Below are 21774 nucleotides of genomic sequence, written 5' to 3'. Positions count from 1 at the left end.
AAAAACTTAGAAAGATGAGGAGTTGTGAAGAGTTAAAATCCATGAGCTGTGAAGATATGAAAAGGAAGGTTAGGTTATTAGTGTTGGTGGCCTTTTTAGTCCACTTATGTTGCATACTTATCAATGTGCCAAACACCACCTTTTGCATTTGGTGCCTATCTTTCCTTCAATTCCTCTCCACAGTAGAAAACCCTTTTTCTATATATATATATATACATACCCCCTTCTTTTTCTCTCTCTCTCTCTCTCTCTATATATATATATATATGTATATATAATTATTTTTGTTGTTTTATAATGATGGTATGGTATGATGATGCATATGCATGGTTAAAAAAAAGTGAGTTATTGAGAATAATATATATGTATGTAAAACATTTGATAAGACTTAATTTGTTATGGATATTTTGAAGTAAATGTGTATCAAAATCAAATAGTTGTTATGTTAAAAGAAAAAGAAAAAAAAATAAAAAAAAATGCAATTTTTTGTAATGGATGGAGAAGAGAGCAAGTAGTGGAAGCAGCAGGCACTAAGGAAAAGGTTGACAGTCACTTTTCTTTTTAATATTATCAAATTAAACCTAATTTTCCTCATCTTCATTTTTATTTAACTCATAATCTCGCCAAAGAGGAGACCAAATGTTGCCTAAAGTTATAAACCACCTTTAAGGAAAAAATATTTATTTTATTTTTCTGTTTAATCTTTAATATATATATATATACACCAGAAGGGTACTCGCACAATGCAGTGATATACATCTCGATTTTAATGTTTTTTTTTTTTTTTGTCTCAATTGATGTTATAATATAGTTTTATGTAGTGTTGAGAAAGTGATAATGTTTATATTTTTGAATAAAATATAAATATGAAGATATATCATAAAAAAATATTGATATTAGTAGCAAACTAACTATTTAAAGTTTCTTCTTTTTTATGTATTTTTTTAATTTATTTTTATTTTTAGTTTAATAATATAATTTTTATAAGGATAATAATTAAGTATTTTGTTAGAACTTAATAGTTATTTTAGATTTTTTATATTTAAAATGAGATATTTATTCTATAATTGATTATGTTTATCTACATTCTACAGTTAGTTACATGAACTCAAAGTTGAAGCTTTAATAAGTTGTACTTATGCACAATTTACTTATAATCTTGAATTTTAAGTAATATGCATCAATAAACAGTACTTTAGACATAAAAAATTATTTCTAAAATTTTTTATCAAATATTTTATAAGATAACATAGATATGTAATTGAGTTTGATTAAGTAGTTAAGAGATCATGTTTTTGAATCGATTTCATAGTTTTTTAATATTCGTCTTTTAAATAAACAAGTATAAATTTGAAAACGATATATAATACAAATTTTAATATACTACTAATTAAATAAAGTGAGAGATGAGTTATAATCACACTTTCTAAAAAAGTGCTTCTTACCAATTTTTTTCATTCAAAAAGGGAAATTTTTTATGGTTTATTTAAACTCCATCGAATCCAATGTTGTTATCATAATACTAAAATGTTTTAATTTGCTTATACTATTTTTAACAATGTTAAGTTAAGATACATTGCAACTATTTTTATTTTTTATTAAAAAAGATGTAGACCGTGTGTACAAACAAAGTAATACAACAATCAGATGGTGGTTGTGATCGGTAGAGACGACAACTAGGTTGAGGGTATCATCCATGCCCCCATCTCTAAGATTCAAAGAATTGGGTGATGATTATTTTTGAAGTATATAGTAATAACTTATCTACAACAAATATTCATACATACGGTTTCACATTTTATGAGGCTTTGATGAATCCTTGATATATATATATTTTTTTTCCTGTCTACACAATTGGCTTGTACACCCACAACAATACCATGTTTAAATGAAATACCGTGTCTGAAAGTTTAATCAACCAATACTTGTTCTTAATGATCTAATCACGTTCATGGGTTTGATTAAACATTCAAAATCAAGTAATTTAGTACTTTTCAAACCGATTAAATTGTTTTAATTTAAGTGGTTGAATAAAATGTCAGTGACTTTCTATTTTTGAATATTATAAATAAGGTTTTGACCATTACAAATAAGGTGGAATTTTGGTCCCTATGCTAACATTGTACTTGTGAAAGGGTGATCATAATGATTAATTTGTAGGCTATCGAATAAGAAAAGTAAATGGAGAGTTGACTACAAAGCATTTTCATTGATAGGAATTGGGATTATTTCAAGATTTCAAATACATTATTTTTTTTTTTATCAAAGAGGAAAAAAACCAAAAACACTAAAACAGATTAAACATTCAGGCAAGGACGAACCACATCCATCAAAAAAGAAACCAAGGCTCCCACAAAGAAAGAAAAGAGGGAGCGAGAAGAGAAAAACCAACCATTCCAAACCAAGATAACATTCGAAAAAAGGCTTAATTTATAATTTATTATGTATCAAAAACATGGATTTTATGTTTTTATTTTTCTAATAACCAACTAGTTTTAGTTTAATCCGCATATACAACAATTTTCTATTTGATGTGAAGTGATAGGTTGTTTGTTTAGTTTTTTAATTAACTAACTTACCCATTTGCTCACATTTTTTATTCTTTCATTTATATTTTAAGCGATACTTATATGAACCTTTATTGTGGGTCCCATGTATTTTTATTTAACATAAATTGTTATTATATTTTTTTAATAATAATCAAAAATATATAAAAACTAATAAAATCACCTCTAACAAAGTTTAAGGTAAAATCCAAGGTTCTTATATGAACTAAAAAATGTGGATAATTTACAAGAGCTTTGTCCAATGGTATTGACTTATTAACTGTTGGTAAATCTTTTTTTACCAGGTAAGCAAGGACGATTACCTTTCCTCACCTACTATGTAAGACATCGGTCATTGTTTCGCCTTTTACCGGATAAAATTCTTTGTTTCTTCACACTCATTTGGTAAGGTAAATGCAAGCAATCCGTAAACAATCCTTCAAACATCTTATTTCAAATACGCATTATTAAAAATAATAAACAAACAACTCTCATTTTAATTGGATATGCTATAAAATAAAAAAGGATCCAACTTTTGTGGTTTTTCATGGGTGTATAAAAGGGAAAAGTACAAAAAAAAATCCAACCAAGTGTTCTATTTTGAATGGTTTAGTTCTTAAATTTCTCATTTTAAATGAAAAACTATTAAAATGTATTATTTTAAATGATTAAGACCTTGAACTATTTTTTTGATGAAAAAGTCGTTAAACTTTTTCATCTTGAACGTAAAAAACCATTAAACTAAGCAACTTCTTTTTGAGTTAAAAGGAAATAGGTAACCATTTTTTAAAAGTGCAATGGTTTATTTTATTAAAGAAATGTCCAATTACTAGATCATTTAAAATAAGATAGTTTCATAGTTTTTTCATTCAAAAATTTAATCATTCAAAATAAAAGGTTGAATGGTTTTTTACTAAAAAATTATTTAAAAACTTAACCGTTCAAAATGAAGAGAAAGTGATTGGATTTATCTTTGTCCTCAATAAAACCGGTGCTTTCAATCATTTCTGGTGGAAAGATGTGCGATTTCCAATTGAAGTTACGAGTTATATGTGATGACAGATTGACACGCAAAAAAGTTGAATACTAATAATCGTATGAGTGAGTTTGTGGGTGGTCAATTTTTAAGGAGCACAACTCTATTACTATTTCAACACCTTTACATCAAATCAAAATCAAAATTTTATATAAGGAAACATTTGTATGAGATGAAGAATGCTTATAAAAAAAAAAGATTCATTTCAAATCTACATTTAACAATACCCTACAAACCACCAGACAATTGCCACATGATCTCTCAAAATTTAAAAGTTTAAAAAAAAAAAAAAAAAAAAAAAAGCAGGATGGATTTTTCGGTACCATCAATGAAACATCAAGAGCTTTCCCTTACCCGAAATCTTCAAAAACCTGTAGATGCTGAAATTATCGGGAACCAATGTGAATTTGACATGGAACAAAACCAACCTTTGGAGCATCATCGATCATTTATCAAAAAGATCATAAAAGCATCTCCAACAGATAGATATGCTATGTTTTATTTCTTCATTCTAACATAGCTGTTGTCTTCTCAATTTCTAAAATAGCTAACAGGTCCAAACAAGAGACAGTATGTACCAAAAACATTGATTTGAAAGGCTATTGATTCAAAATATACATAAAAAAAACATAACAAAACAAAACAAAGAAAAGGGAACCCAATACAAATAAAACTTTGGCATTCACACAAATCCATATGGGGTTGTAAGGTTTCACTTGACACCAAAAAGAAAAGACCTTGATGAGCCAAAATTACAAAAAATAATGTCTCTTCTACCAACCAACCTTCAATCCTATTCCCACACCTTTTTATCACAAGCTGTGACATATTCTCCATTCTCTCTCTCTCTCTCTGAATCAAAACAGGATTTACAAAACCTATATGCTTCTTCAACTTTTTAGACCAACAAACAAGCAAGGGGGAAAAACAAAAGAAGATGGCACACATGATTTCATGAATGCATTGTATTCCAATATTTTCTTTCTTTCTTTCCTTTTTTGGACTTCAAAAACACCTACTGATGAAATATGCAAAAACTCTAGCTGCCTAAATGTAATATGGCCAACCCCCTACCTGGCTTTTCAGAAGAAGAAAAGAGCAAGACACAATACCAGACTGATGCAGGACTCAAAATTGACAGACCCCCTCTACCTAAAAATATCAGATTTAGAAAAATGTATGATGCAAAATGTAATGGGTACCTAATATGTGTGCAGTTCAAGTATATTGTAGATGGCACGGACTGATGCAATACTTGAAATTGACCCAAAAGAAGGAAATGAATTGAAAGGTGAAAGCAAAATGGAAAATGGCAGCATGCTGTGTTCTTTTGTGATAAGAATTTTCTAACTCCTATACCCCGACAACCAAAGCCACTGTGGATGATATGGGCTAATTCATATACTCTTGAGATATAGACATCATGTGAAATTGATAATGAACCAGCCCTGCACAACTAGTTACATAGCAGGCTACATCTCCCTCCCTGCCCCAACTCTTCAGAACCATGATATTACTACTCGCCCCCTGGTGACAGAAGAAGAGCAGTTGCAGGTGCAACAGCTTGAAACAACTTAAGTTGTATCACTTCCATCGTCAGAAAATGGCGACGACCCGACTCATAGAATGCAATCCCCAACCCCGACCCCCCGACTCGACCATATGCATGCAGGGACTTCTAAATTAAAAAGAAAAATTTTATGTACCGACAGGCAGAGCCTCAAACAGAAATAGCACGACTGATGGCTAGCTTGGCCCATTCAGCAGATTCCTTGATCAAATGGTCATCCGAGGACAAACATTCATTCAGAAAATCTTTGCTTGAAAGTGATTGCTGAATCAAGGACCCAGCATTACTTCCAAGAGTATCGGCTAAATCTCCAAGAACACCGATAGCAGTTTTCATCACCACTTCGTCCCTGAATAAAGGATAGATAATCAAGTCAAAAATCGATTAAATAACACCATAGTTAAGGCATCAGAAATACACTTTAAGTACTCACATGTCTTTCTCCATGTAAATCAGATCCAGGAACTGGAGAATATGTGGAGCATAGGGAATCAGCAACTGGGTTTTAGGAGAGTTCTTAAAACCCTGAAATATCCCTGAATATGCCTCCAATATGCCATTTCTCAAAAGATTGGTGTACTCTATCATTTCATCATCAGCACCTGATGTGTGTGAAGACAATTCTGCTGCACTCTGGAGCATAGGCATAGCATACATCAAGTATTTCTCAAAGTTCTCTCCTATTGCCAGAGAAATATCACCAAAGCAGGAAAAGATTGGAGGCTTCACAGATCGATGCAACTGGTTACTTGACAAGTCTTTAAGAAGCTGGGTCATAATCCCATCACACCAAGGAAGCACCTTCTCCTCCAGAGCCCTGCAGATGTCGCCCACCACTCCTACAGTAACAGCACACACTTGGTACTCTTCAAAGTTTTGGAGACCCATTTCCAAGTACTTGTAGAAATCTGGCATGTATTTTGCAAAGTCCGGACCTGTTGCATAAGCAAGGGCTCCTATAGCAAGCATTGCTTCCTCATGAACTGTAGCACTACGACATGCAAAAACCCTAAGAAATTGATTCATTATCTGATCAGCATACTGCATGAAGGCATATCTCGTAGGGTCTGATGCTCCAAGTTTCTGAATGATGACCTGTAAGCACCCACAAAGAAGGCCTTGCAATTCATTCTGCTTCTCTCTCTCATCAGAAGAAAGCTTCTGTTCTTCAAGAGTTTGGTGGAGTTCCATCATGATAACAGGAACCAATTGTAACACCATGGGAACTGTTTCATCCGTTGAGCATCTCACAACTTCATTTAATGTCTCATAAGCAGCAGTCCTCAATCTAGACTCTCCAGCATCTTCTCTGTGAGTAACTGTCAAAAGAGATTGAACAATTTCTTGAAAATAGGGAGTCAGGGGAGATGACGGTCCTACATCCTCAAAACCTTGAGCGAGAAAATAGAGGGCACCACAAGCTTTCTCAGCCACATTTGGAGCATCCTTCATGCTCTGGAGAAGAACTGTGATAATCTGTTGGCAATTTGCTGGTGTAATGATAGGTGTCTCCATTGTCGAGCCATGAAGAAACTCGAATATTCTTCCAAGCGTCCAAGCCGTGGTGTCCTTTACATGGTTGTTGGGATCTTTGGTCAAAGCTGTGAGCATGAAATTTAGAGCAACATTAACAAGGGGAGTTAACTGGTTGGGTGATGGACCCTCCAAGATGGAACCAAAAGCATATGTAGCTCCCTCCCTCTGCCTCCAATCAGGTTTTGTTATATTCTCTTCAATGAAGGGCATGACAAGTGGAACAATGTCATTTCCAACTGTTCGAGCAACCAAACCAAGGCATGTGCCCCCAGCCATGGCAAGATTCCAAGCACCCTCATCCTGATCTTGGTCTTCTTCTTGTTTCAGAAGAGTTTCTAAAAGCATGGGCACAAGTGCAGGCAGAGCCTGCTTGATAAAGTAAAAACAAGGAACATCTGAAACAGCAGTAGTGAAGTCGCCCCCATACTCCTCCAAGACATCTATCTCCTCATCACATATCGAACTCCAGAATTCAATTGCTTGTAGGGCTACTGGCTCCTCATCTTCTCTCACAGCCTTGGCAGTGATGTTGAAGATATCCTGCATGTAGGGAGCTAATTTTTCATAGTAACTTGATGAGATGGAAACCAAACACTCAAAAGCTGCTTGCCGAATTTTTACTTCTGGAGACAGGGTTGCCTCACAAACAACTCTCATAATATAATCACGCTCCATGTCATTAGTAAAATTTGCCTGAGCAAAACCAAGAGCATTATACAAAGATCTTGTTGCAGCAAGCCTCACGTCATTGCTAGCCTCACTGGAATTCATGCCTTGAACTACCGCTGTAAGTATTTTATTCACCTGATCTTGTTCTACAGCATCTGGAGAAACTTCTTCACACAAATACCCAAGAGTTTCTAAAGTGGCTTGCTTCACATGAACAGGGACTTGGTGAATATTTGATAGAAGTGAACCAATGAGCTCAGGCCACTGTTTTTGTGGCAACTCTATACCAGCAACCTTAGCTATTACTTGTGATGCCGTTGACCGTGCCTCCTGGATAGGAGATGCAAGTGTCTGCAACAGGCATGTTTTAATCTGTGTCTTAACACCCACATCTAGCGATAACCATCTTTGGATAAGCTCAAACTTTCTATGTTGCTCTTTCGCATCCAAGGCATTCTTAAGAATCAAACCAGCTAGTTTACGACTATCAACAGGCTTCTCGTCGCTAGCAAGTTCTCCAGATAGAGACAACAGAAACCCAGATAGATTTTGCTCCTGAAATTGCTTTAAACTTTCTTCAGCATGCTTCCGAACTGATCCATCAACTGACTGTGCATTCAACAGAATTTGGGTGACTTCCAATGCCATAACTTTATTGGCAATTGCTGTTTTGAGGGAACTGTTTCATTATAAAATCAGAGTAAGATGATTTGAAAACAAATAACAGTATAACACCAAGAATACGTCACAGAAGAAACATTAATTCCATATTTCCAACAATCACAAAGAACTGAAATGGAAATGCATGAAAGTTATAAAAAACTCTAGACAGATAAAAATCAGATAACAAAGTCAATTTACTTATTGAAACTGAGTTTTCCCCCTGCTTCATAATTCAAAACATATCCCAAAATAGCAATGATAAAGGTTCCTAATAATCTACTTTAAAAACACCATTAAAAGTAGAATTTACCAGTTGCCTTCCACGGATAACAGCAAAACCAGTAGTTTAGATCTGAACATAAACTAAATTAACAAAATCACTTCGCCATGCTAGCAAGCTAACACAGACCTCCTTCCTACGCAAGTGGCAAATGGACAACACAATCATAGCCATACAAAAGCATAACAAAATCAAATTGGTCAACCACGATTAAAAAAAATTGATTTTGTTTCCAATGAAATTGATCATCATTTATCAACCACCCGAAAAAAGCCTCAAATTTTCTTCTCAAACTCAATCCAGCTAAACTAATGACAGTTCAATAAATGACGGGGAATCCCGATCTGCACGAATTTAAACAAAAAGCATTGCTTACTAAATAGTTTTCCAACTGCCAACCACCGAAAAATTAGTCGATTATAACCCACGCGCAAATCAAACGATGAAATACTGGACTGAAAAGCGAAAAATTGACCAGTTTATAGTCGGATCGCAAATCCAACTTTTGGGGATATAAACCCTAACAAATTGATGAATCAAAGTTAATAGATGATATTAAAGGGCCTAATAATGGAAATTACCAGATGCTTAAGTTATCAAACACCCTCCGATCAGCAAACAAAGGCCCAAAAGCGGCGCTTCTGAAACCCTAGAGAGAGAGGGGGAGAGAGAGGGAGAGAGAAGACTGGAACTACAAATGCATATCTGTCTCTATAAATTTTGGGGAAGTATATTATATTAAAAACTGTTAATTACCGTAAAGATATCTTATAAAGAGTAAATTACAGATTTGGTCCCTGTGGTTTCATGAAAAATTGTATTAGGTCCCCAAAATGAATTAATTACATATATCATCATTATGGTTTCAAGTTTGTTACAGAATAAGTCCCTCGTCCTAACAGCATTAATTACATATATTATCATTATGGTTAATTGTTCACCATCTACGGCCAACTATCCGATCTGATATGCACACATCCATCATTAGCTTTGATTTATTACGTCTTCTTGAACACAAAAGACGACCACCTTCTAAATGGGTTTGGGTTTTCCTTTATTTTTCAATTTGCAATGAGGTTTCGGTTTTCTACGATTATTCCATTGACACTGAGGTTTAGGTTTTCTTTTATTTTGAGTTGGGAGCACAAAATCACAGGTTTGGTTATTGTGTGTGTTTGGAAGGAAGAGTTTAGCAACAACAAAAAAACACAAAACATAGATATGAAATACACGAAAAACATAACTTTTATCAAATGAACTATGGTTATTTTAAGACTTATAAAGCAACCCACTAAGCTTTATCTACAACTTAGTGGAGATTCAACAAAAAAAATGGAATACTCCAAAACATGTTATCTCATATCTTTACTATTCTCCAAATGCTTCATACAGTGTTGGAGTGAGGAAGAAAAGGGTAGGAAAAGGAGGTTGGTGGTGGTTTTATTTCTCGCCATAGATGTGTAGCGACCGGAGTGGTAGTTATCGGCAAAGCCCTCCCCCTTCCACACAAAAATCACTGTCCCCTACACCAATCTAGAGTCTCCATCGACACAGTCACCACCACCTGCAAGGCTGCAATTACATGCACTCCCTTCACCACATCATAACCCCTCAACCACAAGCCACTCTTGGTTTATGTTGCGTTTCCCGGCCCTGAACTTGAACTCACTGCTGCAAACTCTGGTCTACCTCCTTCATGAATTGTTGGTTTACTTTCCTTAGTGAGATTGTGGTGAACGTGGGGGAAGAAACAGAAAGGACGTCGATAAGGGGGGATTAGGTCACGTGGGTCAGATCAGATGCATTTGGTATTGGCGGTCACCGACGAAGACGAAGTAAGTAGATAAACAAATAAGGCGCTGGTGGGTGGGACTTAGAAGGAATCAAGCGTGTGTAAATAAATCTATACATGGTATATAATCATAAGTATATAATTTAAGAATCATAAAAATTTGAAGTTTTTAAAATGAAAAAAATATAAAAAAAATACCAAAAAGACCCTAACTTAACAGAGTTTAGGTCAACAAAGTTAGGGTGAGGGACTCAATCCATAACAAAAGTGAAACAAGGATGATCATGGCTGTAATTAATTTGTTTGGAGTACCTAATCCATAATTTTCATATAACCACAGGGACCAAAATTGTAATTTAGTGTATTAAAAATTTAAGGGTGTGATTAGCTGGTGGGATGACCACTGTAGTTACTGAATGTATGCAGAAACAAAAAGCTGGAATTGGATTGTAAAGTGAGGCATGACATGGTACGATGGATTGTGGCTGGATGGTACTTGCATCAACGGACAGGATTTAATCTTAGCAAGTCTGACACCTGGTTTTAAGGTACACGAATCAATAATTCATAATAATTTTGAATATAATATAATATATTAAAAAACAATAATAATATTTTAATTTTATAAAAATAATTTGATAATTAAATAATGAAAGTATTAGAATAGAAGATAAATGTTGAAAAATTAGAAATTTCTTGTTCTAATAATTGATGAATTCGTTTACATTCCATTATGTTACATAAATAAATAGCTAATTTTATTAATAGGTTGTGATGTGAGTTTGATAGCTCTCAGTGATTTTGATGCAAAATATAACGTTTGGAGTTGTAAAGATTTTGATAATTTTTTATCGTCATCAAAATGAAACACATACTGATCTACGTGTCTAATTTCTATAAGCAAACTCCCTTCCCCCGTACATGAGCTTTCGATAAAAAAAAAAGAGAGTTGTTGTCATCCATTGATAAGAAGCAAGGAGGTAAGTAAGTTTAGTACTAATTAAATAACCAACTTAAAAAATAAGATTCAAACACCTGAAGGTTTTAATAAATTTGCTTCTTTCTAAGTAAGATTAGAATTTAGATGATGTATTTGGTAGTGCATTCTTATGTTAAAATAAATAATCCAATATCATATTTATATTTATATTTATAGTTATAGTTATAGTTTTGCAGTAGCTCATCATTTTGTTTTGTTGATGTGGACTTTCTTGTAAATTTTGTGTACCCATTAAAAGCATGAATCATAAGATTTCGTAGCATCAATACAGAAGACTAAAAAGCATATGTAGAATTAGAAAGAATAATAAGTTAAGTTGTTATCTCATTTTCTAAAATTTTGAGTTGCATTTCAATCTATATTTACAAATTTCATATGACATACCTATTAAATATATAAAAAAATAAACAAAAACCCACATAAATTCAGAAAAAAATTATAAGGTAGATTATATATAAAAGTGATTTTTGAGTCGGTGGATTGATTCATATTTGTTTTACACGTCATTCAAACTACTTTATGACTATTTAATTATTAAAAATCTATATCAATAATATGATTATTCATCGTATACAGATTCATAATCATTGGTGTATAACTTTTTAAAATAATATAAATGCTACTTTATTACATCATGGAGGTTATTAAAATGGAAGGTAAATGGTAATGTCTTTTTATTTAAGTAACCCATATCAATTAAATTGCTTCTATAAATTAAACTAATGATTTTTTTATACCATCAAAATAAGTGGAAGAACGAAAACCCAAGGAGATCATTCCAAAGAAATTCAGCCGACCGACCGACTACTTCACCACTCTCATCCACATATGAAACTCAATCAAAAATCCTTAAAACTTTCACAATTCTTTGACCAGCCCATCTATATCTCTCGTTCACGTACTAAAAGCACGCTTAGGTTTGAAAACCTCTGATTAAAAATTAAAACCGAAAACATAAAACCAAATTTGAATTTTTGAACCGCATACAATAAAATCCGGTTCGTTGAACCTCCTAAATGTCATCGTTCTTTTTCGTTTCTGACAAGTGAGATTGTGTATGAGATTACCGAGCCTTAACACGTTGTTCAAATACAAAACCGAAAGCACCAAAATCACAAATAAAGGTGTGTTTGAATTTCAACAATTACCAAACATGAACATTGAACCAAATTTATGAATCAAGGGGGTAAGGGTGCCTGGGGTTGGATCCAGGACCATTTTGAATCACAAAGATCACAAGGGTAGTTCCCATCATCATCTTTTATATCCTTAGCAGCATTTCTCTTCACAAGCATCTCTGCAATGCTTTCTCTCTCACACACAGCAGCATAATGCAATGCTGTCTGCCCTTCGTTATCCTTCATATCATCACCACAACAACTATCACTTTCTCTCTTTCTTTACTCCATTTCTCATTTTCAATATTTACAAAATCTATTATAAGGGACTTATACAAGTTGTTTGGTTGGTTTTCCATTATGGATAAAATTGTCTCTATAGATTAGGAAGCTTTTTTGTTTGGGAGGGTTTTTCATAGCCGCAAGGAAAGTGTTTTTTAATTGCGGGGGAGCAAGTTCAGAAAAAACTTGGCTTTCTGCATAAAGCTCCCCTTTAGAAACTTAATGAATAAGTCACTTTCTATATCATTAAGCTACTACCAAACAAATATATAGCTACCCGAATAAGCTGCGAGTCCCATTGAGCTCGTTAAGCTGCTAACAAACAGGCCCAGAGGCTGTTTGGTTGGTTTTCCATTAAGTCTTGTGTAGATTAACTTGTCTGTATAAGATTGGGGAGCTTTTTGATTGGAGTTCTTTTATAGATGGAAGGAGCAGGTTTATAAAAAATTGGCTTTCTGCATAAAGCTCCTCCTTAGAAGCTTACTGAATAAGCCACTTTTCATATCATTAAGCCACCAGCAAACAATTATATATATATATAGCCAACCAAATAAGCTGGCAAAGCCTCATTAAAGCTATTAACAAACATGCCCTTAAGATGATATAAATGACTAAGTCAAGATTATTACCTTTAAGTTGACATCAGCTTTCCTGTTCAAGAGCAACTCCGCAGCTTCAATATGGCCACGATCAACCGCCCAATGCAAAGGGGTCCGCCCCTCACTATCTATAATTTTTTAGATAATATGAGAATATAAAACTATATATTTTCAATTATATGCAGATAAACAAACATTGCTCCCCTACATACATAAGATCCTTCCTTTAGGGTTGGGTTAGGTGAGAATGGAAGTTATGGTGAGAAAGAAAGTTACGGTGAGAACAGTAAGAAGGGATCTCTACCCTTGGATCAATCCTAATTGAAGATCAACACTAATGAGATGCACCGGGATGCAACAGATCAATTTTCGTATCAAACGCAATTCACGGGGTAGGGGTGAGATTAGAAGTGATCAGGGTTCAGATCCCTTCTTACGCTTCTTCTCTTTAACTCTTATTCTCACTTCGTCCCTTTCTTTATATACTATGCAGTTTGAAGTAAAAAATAACAAAATAAAGAGGTAGTAGATAATTGTCTGAATACCCTTTATATCGACTGGAATGCCACCCTCAACACATTTGAGCAAGTTCTCTGTATCACCTTCTCTAGCAAAGGCATGTATAGCATCTAATTTTCTGAGAAGTAAGGTGTTAGCCACATAACATTACTTCCTACTCCATGCATGAATTGCAAATTTAACCTAGTGTAAAACATGTAGAATTTCATTATTTATGCCAACAAATTTCACACTTCAAATACACAATACATACATATATATATATATACATATATATATATATATATATATATATATATGGTTACAGCTTCAGACAGTTAAACTTGTTCTATGAAATTTGAACAAAAACAACTAGAAGTGGAAAAGCCTTGACAATACTCGCACTCTAGTTCCATATAAACATGGGATAAGAGCATGTCTTATTATATACAACGGTCACCAGGCTCCCACATGGCAACTCCTCTGTCCGTCCAAAAATAATGTTCATAGTGAAAAAGGCACATGGTTTTAGAAATATGTAACTATTACAGTTTTTGATTAAGTAGATGGCAATTTTACCCTTAATAACAGAGGAAGTAATTACAGCTAAACATATCAGTTTAGATACCCACTTACAACATACTCCTGCTCAGCTTCTTAAAATTTCTTGCTAGTATCAAGTGAACTCACTTGATGTAACATACTTAGTAGCCAACTTATGATCAGTTAAATATTTTAATTTCCTAGCTTAACGTCTACATATATATACAGAGGGAGGATCAAACGAGAATGCTAACTATTTAAGAGAATACAATGATTGAATCGATCGAGAACCTTTTTTTCTGTTTGAATCGATATCTAGTATGGATTGTACATGGGCAGTAGTTGGAGTCGGCGGCTCTCCTTTCGGAGGAATTCAGGAATACAATTACAGCTCCATTCTATATTCGATTCGGGGATCCCTGGGGAAGACGATCAAGTTGGCGAAAACGGCCAAATCACATGTGATTTTGTACGTGATGTTAGTTTAAAATCTCATGTGATTCAACCGTTTTCTTATTCTATTAAATAGGTACCATTCTCGTTTGAACCCGACTCTCTCTCTCTCTCTCTCTATATATATATATATATATACTACTAACAGCATAGAGACTCTGCATATAACATGTAAGAAAAGGAGGCCAAAAACCTCTCAGTATCAGTAATCTCAAAACATTACAGGTTTAAAGAACCTTACAACTCGTCAGACTCCTCTTCGTGGATAAAAGTGCTGAAAACAGGTCCCATTGGTCTGGTATCTTTACTTGATGGTTCGTTAGCATTTCCACCTCTTCTCTTCTGTGAATTATCACAACAAAGAAAAAACAGAGTAAAATATGATGAGTGACTAGAATGAGAAATTATTTGAGAGAGAGAGAGAGAATCATCTCACAGAAGTTGAACCAGCAGCCCAAGTAGGATATAACTCTGTAATAATCTCGATATACTTTTGCATTGCTTCCTCTGGGGGCATTGCGCCTAGTTTCTGCCATGCATTCCTGGCCAAGAATACAAATTGCGTCAAGAATTAAAGGTGAAACGGATAAGGGAATTCGATCAAACTTCTGATGAAGAATATGACCAAGGATCTGTTGTATTTGTCCATCTGATATATGAAATATATCCACATACCACAAAACTCTCTTGAAAAAAGATTCATGAGATACTTCAATGGTTTGAGAATTTTTGCACAGATAGATAATGATGCCATTTTCATCATTCTTTTTAGAAGGATTCATAAGAATGCCAAAGTCCATAAACCACATAATAACAACACATATATAGAATTGAATTATAATTTGGAAAGACTGGGCTAACCGCAGAACCAAATATGGTATCAGCAAAGTCTTAGGGGTTGTTTGATTGGTTTTCCATTAAGTCCTCTATGGATTAATTTGTCTCTGTAGATGAGGAAGGTTTTTGTTTGAGAGGGTTTTTTCACGGATGAAGGAGAGCGTTTTTTTAATTGGGTGGAGCATGCTTGACTAAAAACTTTCTGCATAAAGCTCTCCCCTAAAGCTTATCGAATAAGCCACTTTTTATATCATTAAGTCTGAGTCCCGTTAAGCTCATCAACCTGCTAACAAACATGAGCGTAATCAACCAGACATATCGTCAAAATCAAGCTATGAATAATATTAAGCATTCAAAAGGAACAAAATCAGTGTAGTTTACATATAAGGATGTTAACAATACATACTACAAGCATCTTATTAGAAATTTACCATTTAGCTCGAGCAGTCATCTTGATGGCAGAAGGCTGAGGAACACTACAAGGCCCTTCAGTGGCAATTTTATACAACCCATAAAGCTGTAACTGCAAATCATTGGAAACCTTCTGGGATGACCGATCAGCCGCTGTCGCAGCCACAAATGCGGTGGCAGCACTAAACGCCTCATCTAATTCCGTACTCTCTACACCTTCCCAATCATCATCGCTATCTTCATCATCACTACCACTACTAATACCTGCATTTTCCTTTTCTTCAACAAGCAACGGTTCTTCGTCATCACTGGTACTGTAATCCCTTGGAATCTCCGCACCTGGTTTTTTCTCTTCCTGAACTGATCTCGACTCGGATTGGCTTACTATTTCATAGGATCGGTCTTCGTCAGAGTTAGCACGGGTGATACGGAGATTTTCATCGCGGAATGAGAAGATTATGGAGAAGAGCTTTGCGAGAAGAAACGAAAATATCAGACCAATGATTACTGATTGAGCACACTGTTGCCAGTCAAACATATCGTTGTAACTTGTAATACCTACGAAATGAAACCCTAGAAAGGAGTAATCAAATTGAGTTGGGGGTTTTGCTCAATTCAAAAACTCTAGTATCAATCAAAGCTTCTACAAATCAAAAGTCTTTGGTGATTTGAGCTGTGTAACGAAAATCCCTAGATTTGACTATGAAGTAGAGCTGTTTAAACCCTAATCAATGGATCATAGAAGATAAATTAGGAAGAACTGGCGCCGGAGAAACCGAGAACAGCAAATGGCCGACGAGCGATCGATCGATTAATACGTGGAAAAAACAACAGTGGATTGAATTCAAACGCTTTGGTGTTAAAATCATCCAACTCCATAGTCCGGACCAGAGATGCAGATAGACCAGTCTGGATCGATCCAGTAGTCCAATATTTCAGGCCGGTTCTTCATTGTCCATGACCGGTACCACAAGCCCAATCGGTCTTTTTAAATTATTTTTATATAGAGATGTTTATTTACTTTTTAATAGTTCTATTAAGAGACAACATCTGAATCGTTAAGAGGTGAACCTTGTTTGGTAAAAAAAAATTTGTTTTTTAATGGTTTCAAAACTCTCTGAATGATTTTGTATCATAGATCTCACTTAACCATTCAGCACCTTAATTTCATCGTAAACAATTACTGAACAATTATGTTTCATTTTGTATTATATCATGAGAGTTTTTTAATCATTCTGACCACTTGCACAAAACCATTCAACAACTGTCAAACAGTCAAATTGGTTGTAAGTTAGTTAATAAACTTGATGACTGATAAATTAGCTTAAAATATTAAATGTTTAAAGGGAATGTTAAAAAAATTATTCAATTTTAATATTTAATAAAAATTTAAAACAATTTAAATTTTTTAGTTAAAACAAAGTTAGGGATAACCGGATAAGAAGCCAAAGCGTTATAAGCTGAATACCATAAGGCTATAATAATTCATACCTGATTTAAAAAAGGGACTTGAGCCGTTACACATAAAAACCATATGGACCAAACATGTAATTTACTTTGTATTTAGAGTAAATTACATTTTTAGTCCTTGTGGTTTGAGGTTTATTTGACTAAGACCTCTAAACATGTTTATTACATTTTTTATATCTGTGATACACAAAAGTGCACGTTACAAATCCCTCGTACCAATGGATTTTGTTAGTCTAGTTAAGTATTGGGATAACTTTTGTCGTTTTACTTTCTTATCCTTTTACTAATAAAAAAACAAATATCCAATTACTTAATAATTATTATTATTTATTTTATTTTATTTTGTCGTTTGTGAACATCAAACAAATTATGGTTTTGAGGGTCATCCATTACGAAAAGACCTTCCTAACTATGATTATGAAGTCAGGTGAGAAGCGTATGTTATAGAGAAGTCAACTAGCCCTATACCCACCCTCTTTGGTAGATCCTAACACGAAGACGGCCATCTCAAGGCACACCACGACCTACAGGCAACACCGGCAAGACCATGCCCACCACCCCTGCCTCCCGCCCCCATCCCGTCTTCGTCTTCCCAAACTCCCCAAACACACCGACACCGAAGCCGAGCCTATTGCTCTTCCCTAAACCCTCCACCTTCTCCACCCCAACCGATCTTTTTCTCCAGTGAACCCTTACCCACTTCTCCCTCTCCCTTTCTCTCCTTCCTTTTGTTATCAAGTTTTTGCAACAACCCCAACAAGAACCCACTATTGGCTATGTGATATGCATCTAAAATAAGAACAAAATAAAAATTATGATAAAAAAACACTGACTATTCAAACAATTAAGAAAAACTATATTACAACAAAATTAGGTTTATATGAAGGCAAAAAAAAAAAAATCAAACGTCCTAAAACCTATATTTTTATAACACATTTGTTTTTGTAGGAATCTTTTTTAAACAAGATCATATAAAATTGCTAATGTGACGTTTTGTTTTATAAGTATCCTAAAAAACTTGTTAGGACGTAACAAAACGTCTTATAAATTTATTGCAACGTCTTTAGATAAGACGCTTTATATTTTGTTATATAAATCAAGTCTTCTAAAGTAGTTTATTAGGACGCTTATTTTTTTGCTTTCATATAAATCTAATTTTGTTATAGTAATAGTTTTTTTAATTGTTTGAATAACCATTGTTTTTTTTAATCTTAGTTTATAATTTTTATTTTACTGTTATTTTATTTATTTGTAGTTTGACTATAAATTAAAAATCTCAAGTTAACCATACTTAATTTTCAAGATGTTGTTTGCATATTTCATTTCCTAACTTACAAGATATGTAAATTTATTAACATTAAATTTTTTTTTTTAACACTAATTTTTTTTTTGTGAATTTAATAGTTTTTAAATAAATATAAAGACTTTTATTTAATATGTACTCTATTTTAAGAAATTTAATTTGTGATTGGATACATAAAATATTTTTTTAATAAATATTAAAAAAAATGTGGATCACATTAAATTTAGAGTAGATTACTTGTTTAGTTCCTATAGTTTGTTCAAAGACCGATTAGTCATTTATAATGGTTGTTAACAAACGTTGTTAAGTGGATAGATCATGCAATTAACATAGATAGTTTGTTTTAGGGATCAAATCTAAAACTTGAGCAAACCACATGGACCATCAGTGTAGTTCACCCTAAAAAATAATTATATACAAATACATTTGAGTGATGGTGTAATTATTGAGTTATAATAATAAATAGATACCAAAATATCCCCACCATGTGGAAAAGGATGATAAGATATGGGGTCAAGGAACAAGCATTGACTTTTTATGTTCTTAAACGATCTTCTTTACGGCTATCAATTATTCAAAACTTAAAATGCATTGTATGCATGACACGTACCGAATTTTAAGTTGCTTTATACGTCCCAAAAGCTTTGCATTTCCTCCGTGGGAACCAAAATCATCATTACTTTTAGGGGAAAATTGGAATTTATTCGATTAACTCCATTCGAATCAGTCGGTGAAATTCTATGATGGAGGAGAAACCGAGCAGTGCTGAAGCGGAAGAAAAGCCTGCCGGACTGGCGAAACGGGTCGGTAGCAATGTCGCATCGGCGTTCTTTGCATCTCTTGAGAGTTGCTCCTGTGTTAACCTAACCACCGCCGATTCCGACGACGAGGGGGATCTGGATGAAGAAGATCAGGTGATCGTGATGGCTCATCTTCAGTCCACCGCTTCCGATAGTTCCAAAACTTGTCCTGCCTCCGTCGAGAATCTCCCGGTCTGAATCGATGCTTCTAGACGCTGACATCGGTAATTTCAATTCATTAACGTGTCGTATATTTTTGGTTGATCCGATCGTATGTGATATTAGCTTTTAGTTAAATTCATAATGGTTCTGGGGTTTTTGTTATGCTTTTTATCAACAGGGACCATTGTTGTACCTTCATATGCTTGTTTGAATGAATAAATTTTTCTGATTTCATCAAATCCCGATTCAGTTACAAATTTGCTTGATCATTCATGTAATTAAGAACTTCATCCCCTTATGACATGATTCCTGACGGACGAAACATTTTTAGGATTCGGTTTTCTGGTAACCCTTCGATTTACTATTGTTGTTTGCTAAAGAAACAAACCAAATGAGTTCACTATATTTCATAAAATAATGTACATGTACTTTGCCTCTACATTAGAGATAAAGAAACGCTTTGCAAAACATAATTAGCAAACAAATGTGTACAAACAAGGTGAATAGAAAAAGAGTAGGGACGTAAGATAAAACCAATTAATAAACCTAAAACAATACCATAATTACTGTAATCATATATCTTTAAAAGATCCTATTAAAAGTCATATTCTTTGTTACCTTTACCAATTTAGATATCACCTTTCACGTCCTAGAATTAATCATCTATAAGAACTAATAATGCAACTAAATGCGGGTCGTGGTAGTTAACATCCTCACAACCACCCAACGTTTACACTAACTCTAAATGCGCCAACGTCGACTACCACCTTGGCAGAGTTGTCCCTTACCATGTTAAATATGAGATTTTGAACAAGTCCTCCAAATTTTTGAGGGCCAGTTTTACATATGTTTAGGGCATTTTCATCAATTTGTGTAAAGCTATAACCCAAATTGTTTAGGTTCAAATTGTTAATTGCTTAGGCTTAGATTAAGTTATTAATGGTTTAGATTTAGGTTAGGTTCAGATTGTTGATCGTTTAGGATTAGCGTCCTTTTGTGCTTAACATATATACATCGTTGTTATCTCTTATGCAATGTCATCAAAAGTTCTGGATCTAACAGGGTCTTCAAAAAGATTGGAACGTCCCTGCACTTTGGCCTACAAATGTTATTTCCTATAGTTTGTTAATAATGTTTATTTTCGTTCCCGCGATTTAGAAATTACAATTTTTGTCCTTGTGGTTTATAATTAATTGCTATTTTTGTTCTTGGACTAATTCATACATTTGAGTACAAGGGACCAAAATAGCAAAAAGAAAAATGAATAATAAACTGTAAATCAAAAAAACAAAAATAACAATGAATTATAAATTATAGGGATAAGAACCACAATGTCTAAACTATGAGAACAAAAATTGCAATTTTTAACAAACCACAAGTACTAAAAACATAATTTACTCTTGCATGCATCATTTTGTTCATTTGCTACTTTTAGCACGTAACGACGAAGGACCAAGTGGGGGTCTTCTACACTCGTTTAACTACATAATTTTTATAACATAAAAGGTTTATTCGTTAAATTTTAAGATATGCTCTGAATATTACAAATGTTAATAAACATTTTTATTATGGTAAATAATATGAAAAAGTAATGTATTTTCATTTTGATATCTAAGATGTAAAATTTTAAACATTTAAGTATCCGGTTAAAGATTAATTTTAGATTAAAAAAAATCTATATATGTCACTAACTCAGTCAGCAAATAATACTGAGTTGGATACCACATTAGTATAATAACCGGTAAATGCTTCAACCAGTTATCCGGATACTTGTTTGTTTAAAACTTTGCATCTTATGTATCAAAATGAAAGTTTTAAACTTTACATCTTATTTGTTTGAAATTTGTCTCTTTTACTAAACAAGTTTTAATATGTTGTTATCTTTATAAAAAAAATTATACTAAACATGAAATATACTTAATTTATAAATGTGTTGTAAAAAGATATGCTTTTAATGACATTCAAACTTAAGGGTGCGTTTGGTGCGCAGACAGGACAGGACAGGGTAGGACAGGACAGGACAGCTGTTCAACATTTGGTAAGACAGGACAGAACTGGTTAAAATGATCAATTTACCCCCAGTGAGCAATCAGAAACAACAAACATGAATCAAAAACAACAAACATGAATAAAAACAGCAAACAAAATGCAGTAGCAAACATGAATAAAAAACAACAAACATGAATAAAAACAGCAAACAAAATGC

General features: G+C 33.7%; 2 protein-coding genes across 5 annotated transcripts; both read right to left on the bottom strand.

Moving 5' to 3' along the window:
* Positions 1 to 4168: 4168 nt before the first annotated feature.
* LOC112509030 (importin subunit beta-1-like) lies at positions 4169 to 8974 on the bottom strand. Of its 4 annotated transcripts, none has more exons than XM_025113898.1 (4): positions 8882 to 8944; positions 8331 to 8436; positions 5586 to 8036; positions 5072 to 5501 (listed from the first exon to the last, which is right to left on the bottom strand). In XM_025113898.1, the coding sequence occupies exons 2-4, from the start codon at positions 8378 to 8380 to the stop codon at positions 5303 to 5305; spliced, it is 2700 nt and encodes an 899-aa protein (XP_024969666.1). In that variant the 5' UTR covers positions 8381 to 8436; positions 8882 to 8944; the 3' UTR covers positions 5072 to 5302. The 4 variants fall into 4 exon arrangements, with proteins under 4 accessions (XP_024969667.1, XP_024969666.1, XP_024969669.1 ...); XM_025113901.1 differs by having other exon boundaries at positions 8331 to 8372; positions 8882 to 8908; XM_025113899.1 differs by lacking the exon at positions 8882 to 8944 and having other exon boundaries at positions 4169 to 5501; positions 8331 to 8872.
* A 3171-nt stretch (positions 8975 to 12145) lies between these two features.
* LOC112510291 (acyl-CoA-binding domain-containing protein 1-like) lies at positions 12146 to 16705 on the bottom strand. The gene is made up of 6 exons (XM_025115650.1): positions 15854 to 16705; positions 15022 to 15127; positions 14827 to 14927; positions 13637 to 13728; positions 13122 to 13219; positions 12146 to 12450 (listed from the first exon to the last, which is right to left on the bottom strand). The coding sequence occupies exons 1-6, from the start codon at positions 16369 to 16371 to the stop codon at positions 12271 to 12273; spliced, it is 1095 nt and encodes a 364-aa protein (XP_024971418.1). The 5' UTR covers positions 16372 to 16705; the 3' UTR covers positions 12146 to 12270.
* Positions 16706 to 21774: the final 5069 nt, after the last annotated feature.

The sequence above is a fragment of the Cynara cardunculus genome (genome assembly GCF_001531365.2).
Source record: "Cynara cardunculus var. scolymus isolate 2C chromosome LG 3, CcrdV1, whole genome shotgun sequence".
In the NCBI taxonomy this organism is placed as follows: Eukaryota; Viridiplantae; Streptophyta; class Magnoliopsida; order Asterales; family Asteraceae; genus Cynara; species Cynara cardunculus.
Note: the sequence above shows the minus strand (reverse complement) of the source record. Positions and strands in the feature narration are given on the sequence as shown.

What these genes read in the sequence shown, in the direction of transcription:
- LOC112509030 (XM_025113898.1), bottom strand. Translation starts at nt 8,380, where the DNA reads ATGTTCAGATCTAAACTACTGGTTTTGCTGTTATCCGTGGAAGGCAAC. An exon ending in TTATCCGTGGAAGGCAACTG is followed by an intron (nt 8,037 to 8,330) that starts GTAAATTCTACT and finishes ATAATGAAACAG; the next exon opens with TTCCCTCAAAACAGCAATTG. An exon ending in ATTTACATGGAGAAAGACAT is followed by an intron (nt 5,502 to 5,585) that starts GTGAGTACTTAA and finishes TCCTTTATTCAG; the next exon opens with GGACGAAGTGGTGATGAAAA.
- LOC112510291 (XM_025115650.1), bottom strand. Translation starts at nt 16,371, where the DNA reads ATGTTTGACTGGCAACAGTGTGCTCAATCAGTAATCATTGGTCTGATA. An exon ending in ATGACTGCTCGAGCTAAATG is followed by an intron (nt 15,128 to 15,853) that starts GTAAATTTCTAA and finishes ATTCTTGGCCAG; the next exon opens with GAATGCATGGCAGAAACTAG. An exon ending in AAGCTGATGTCAACTTAAAG is followed by an intron (nt 12,451 to 13,121) that starts GTAATAATCTTG and finishes GATGATATGAAG; the next exon opens with GATAACGAAGGGCAGACAGC.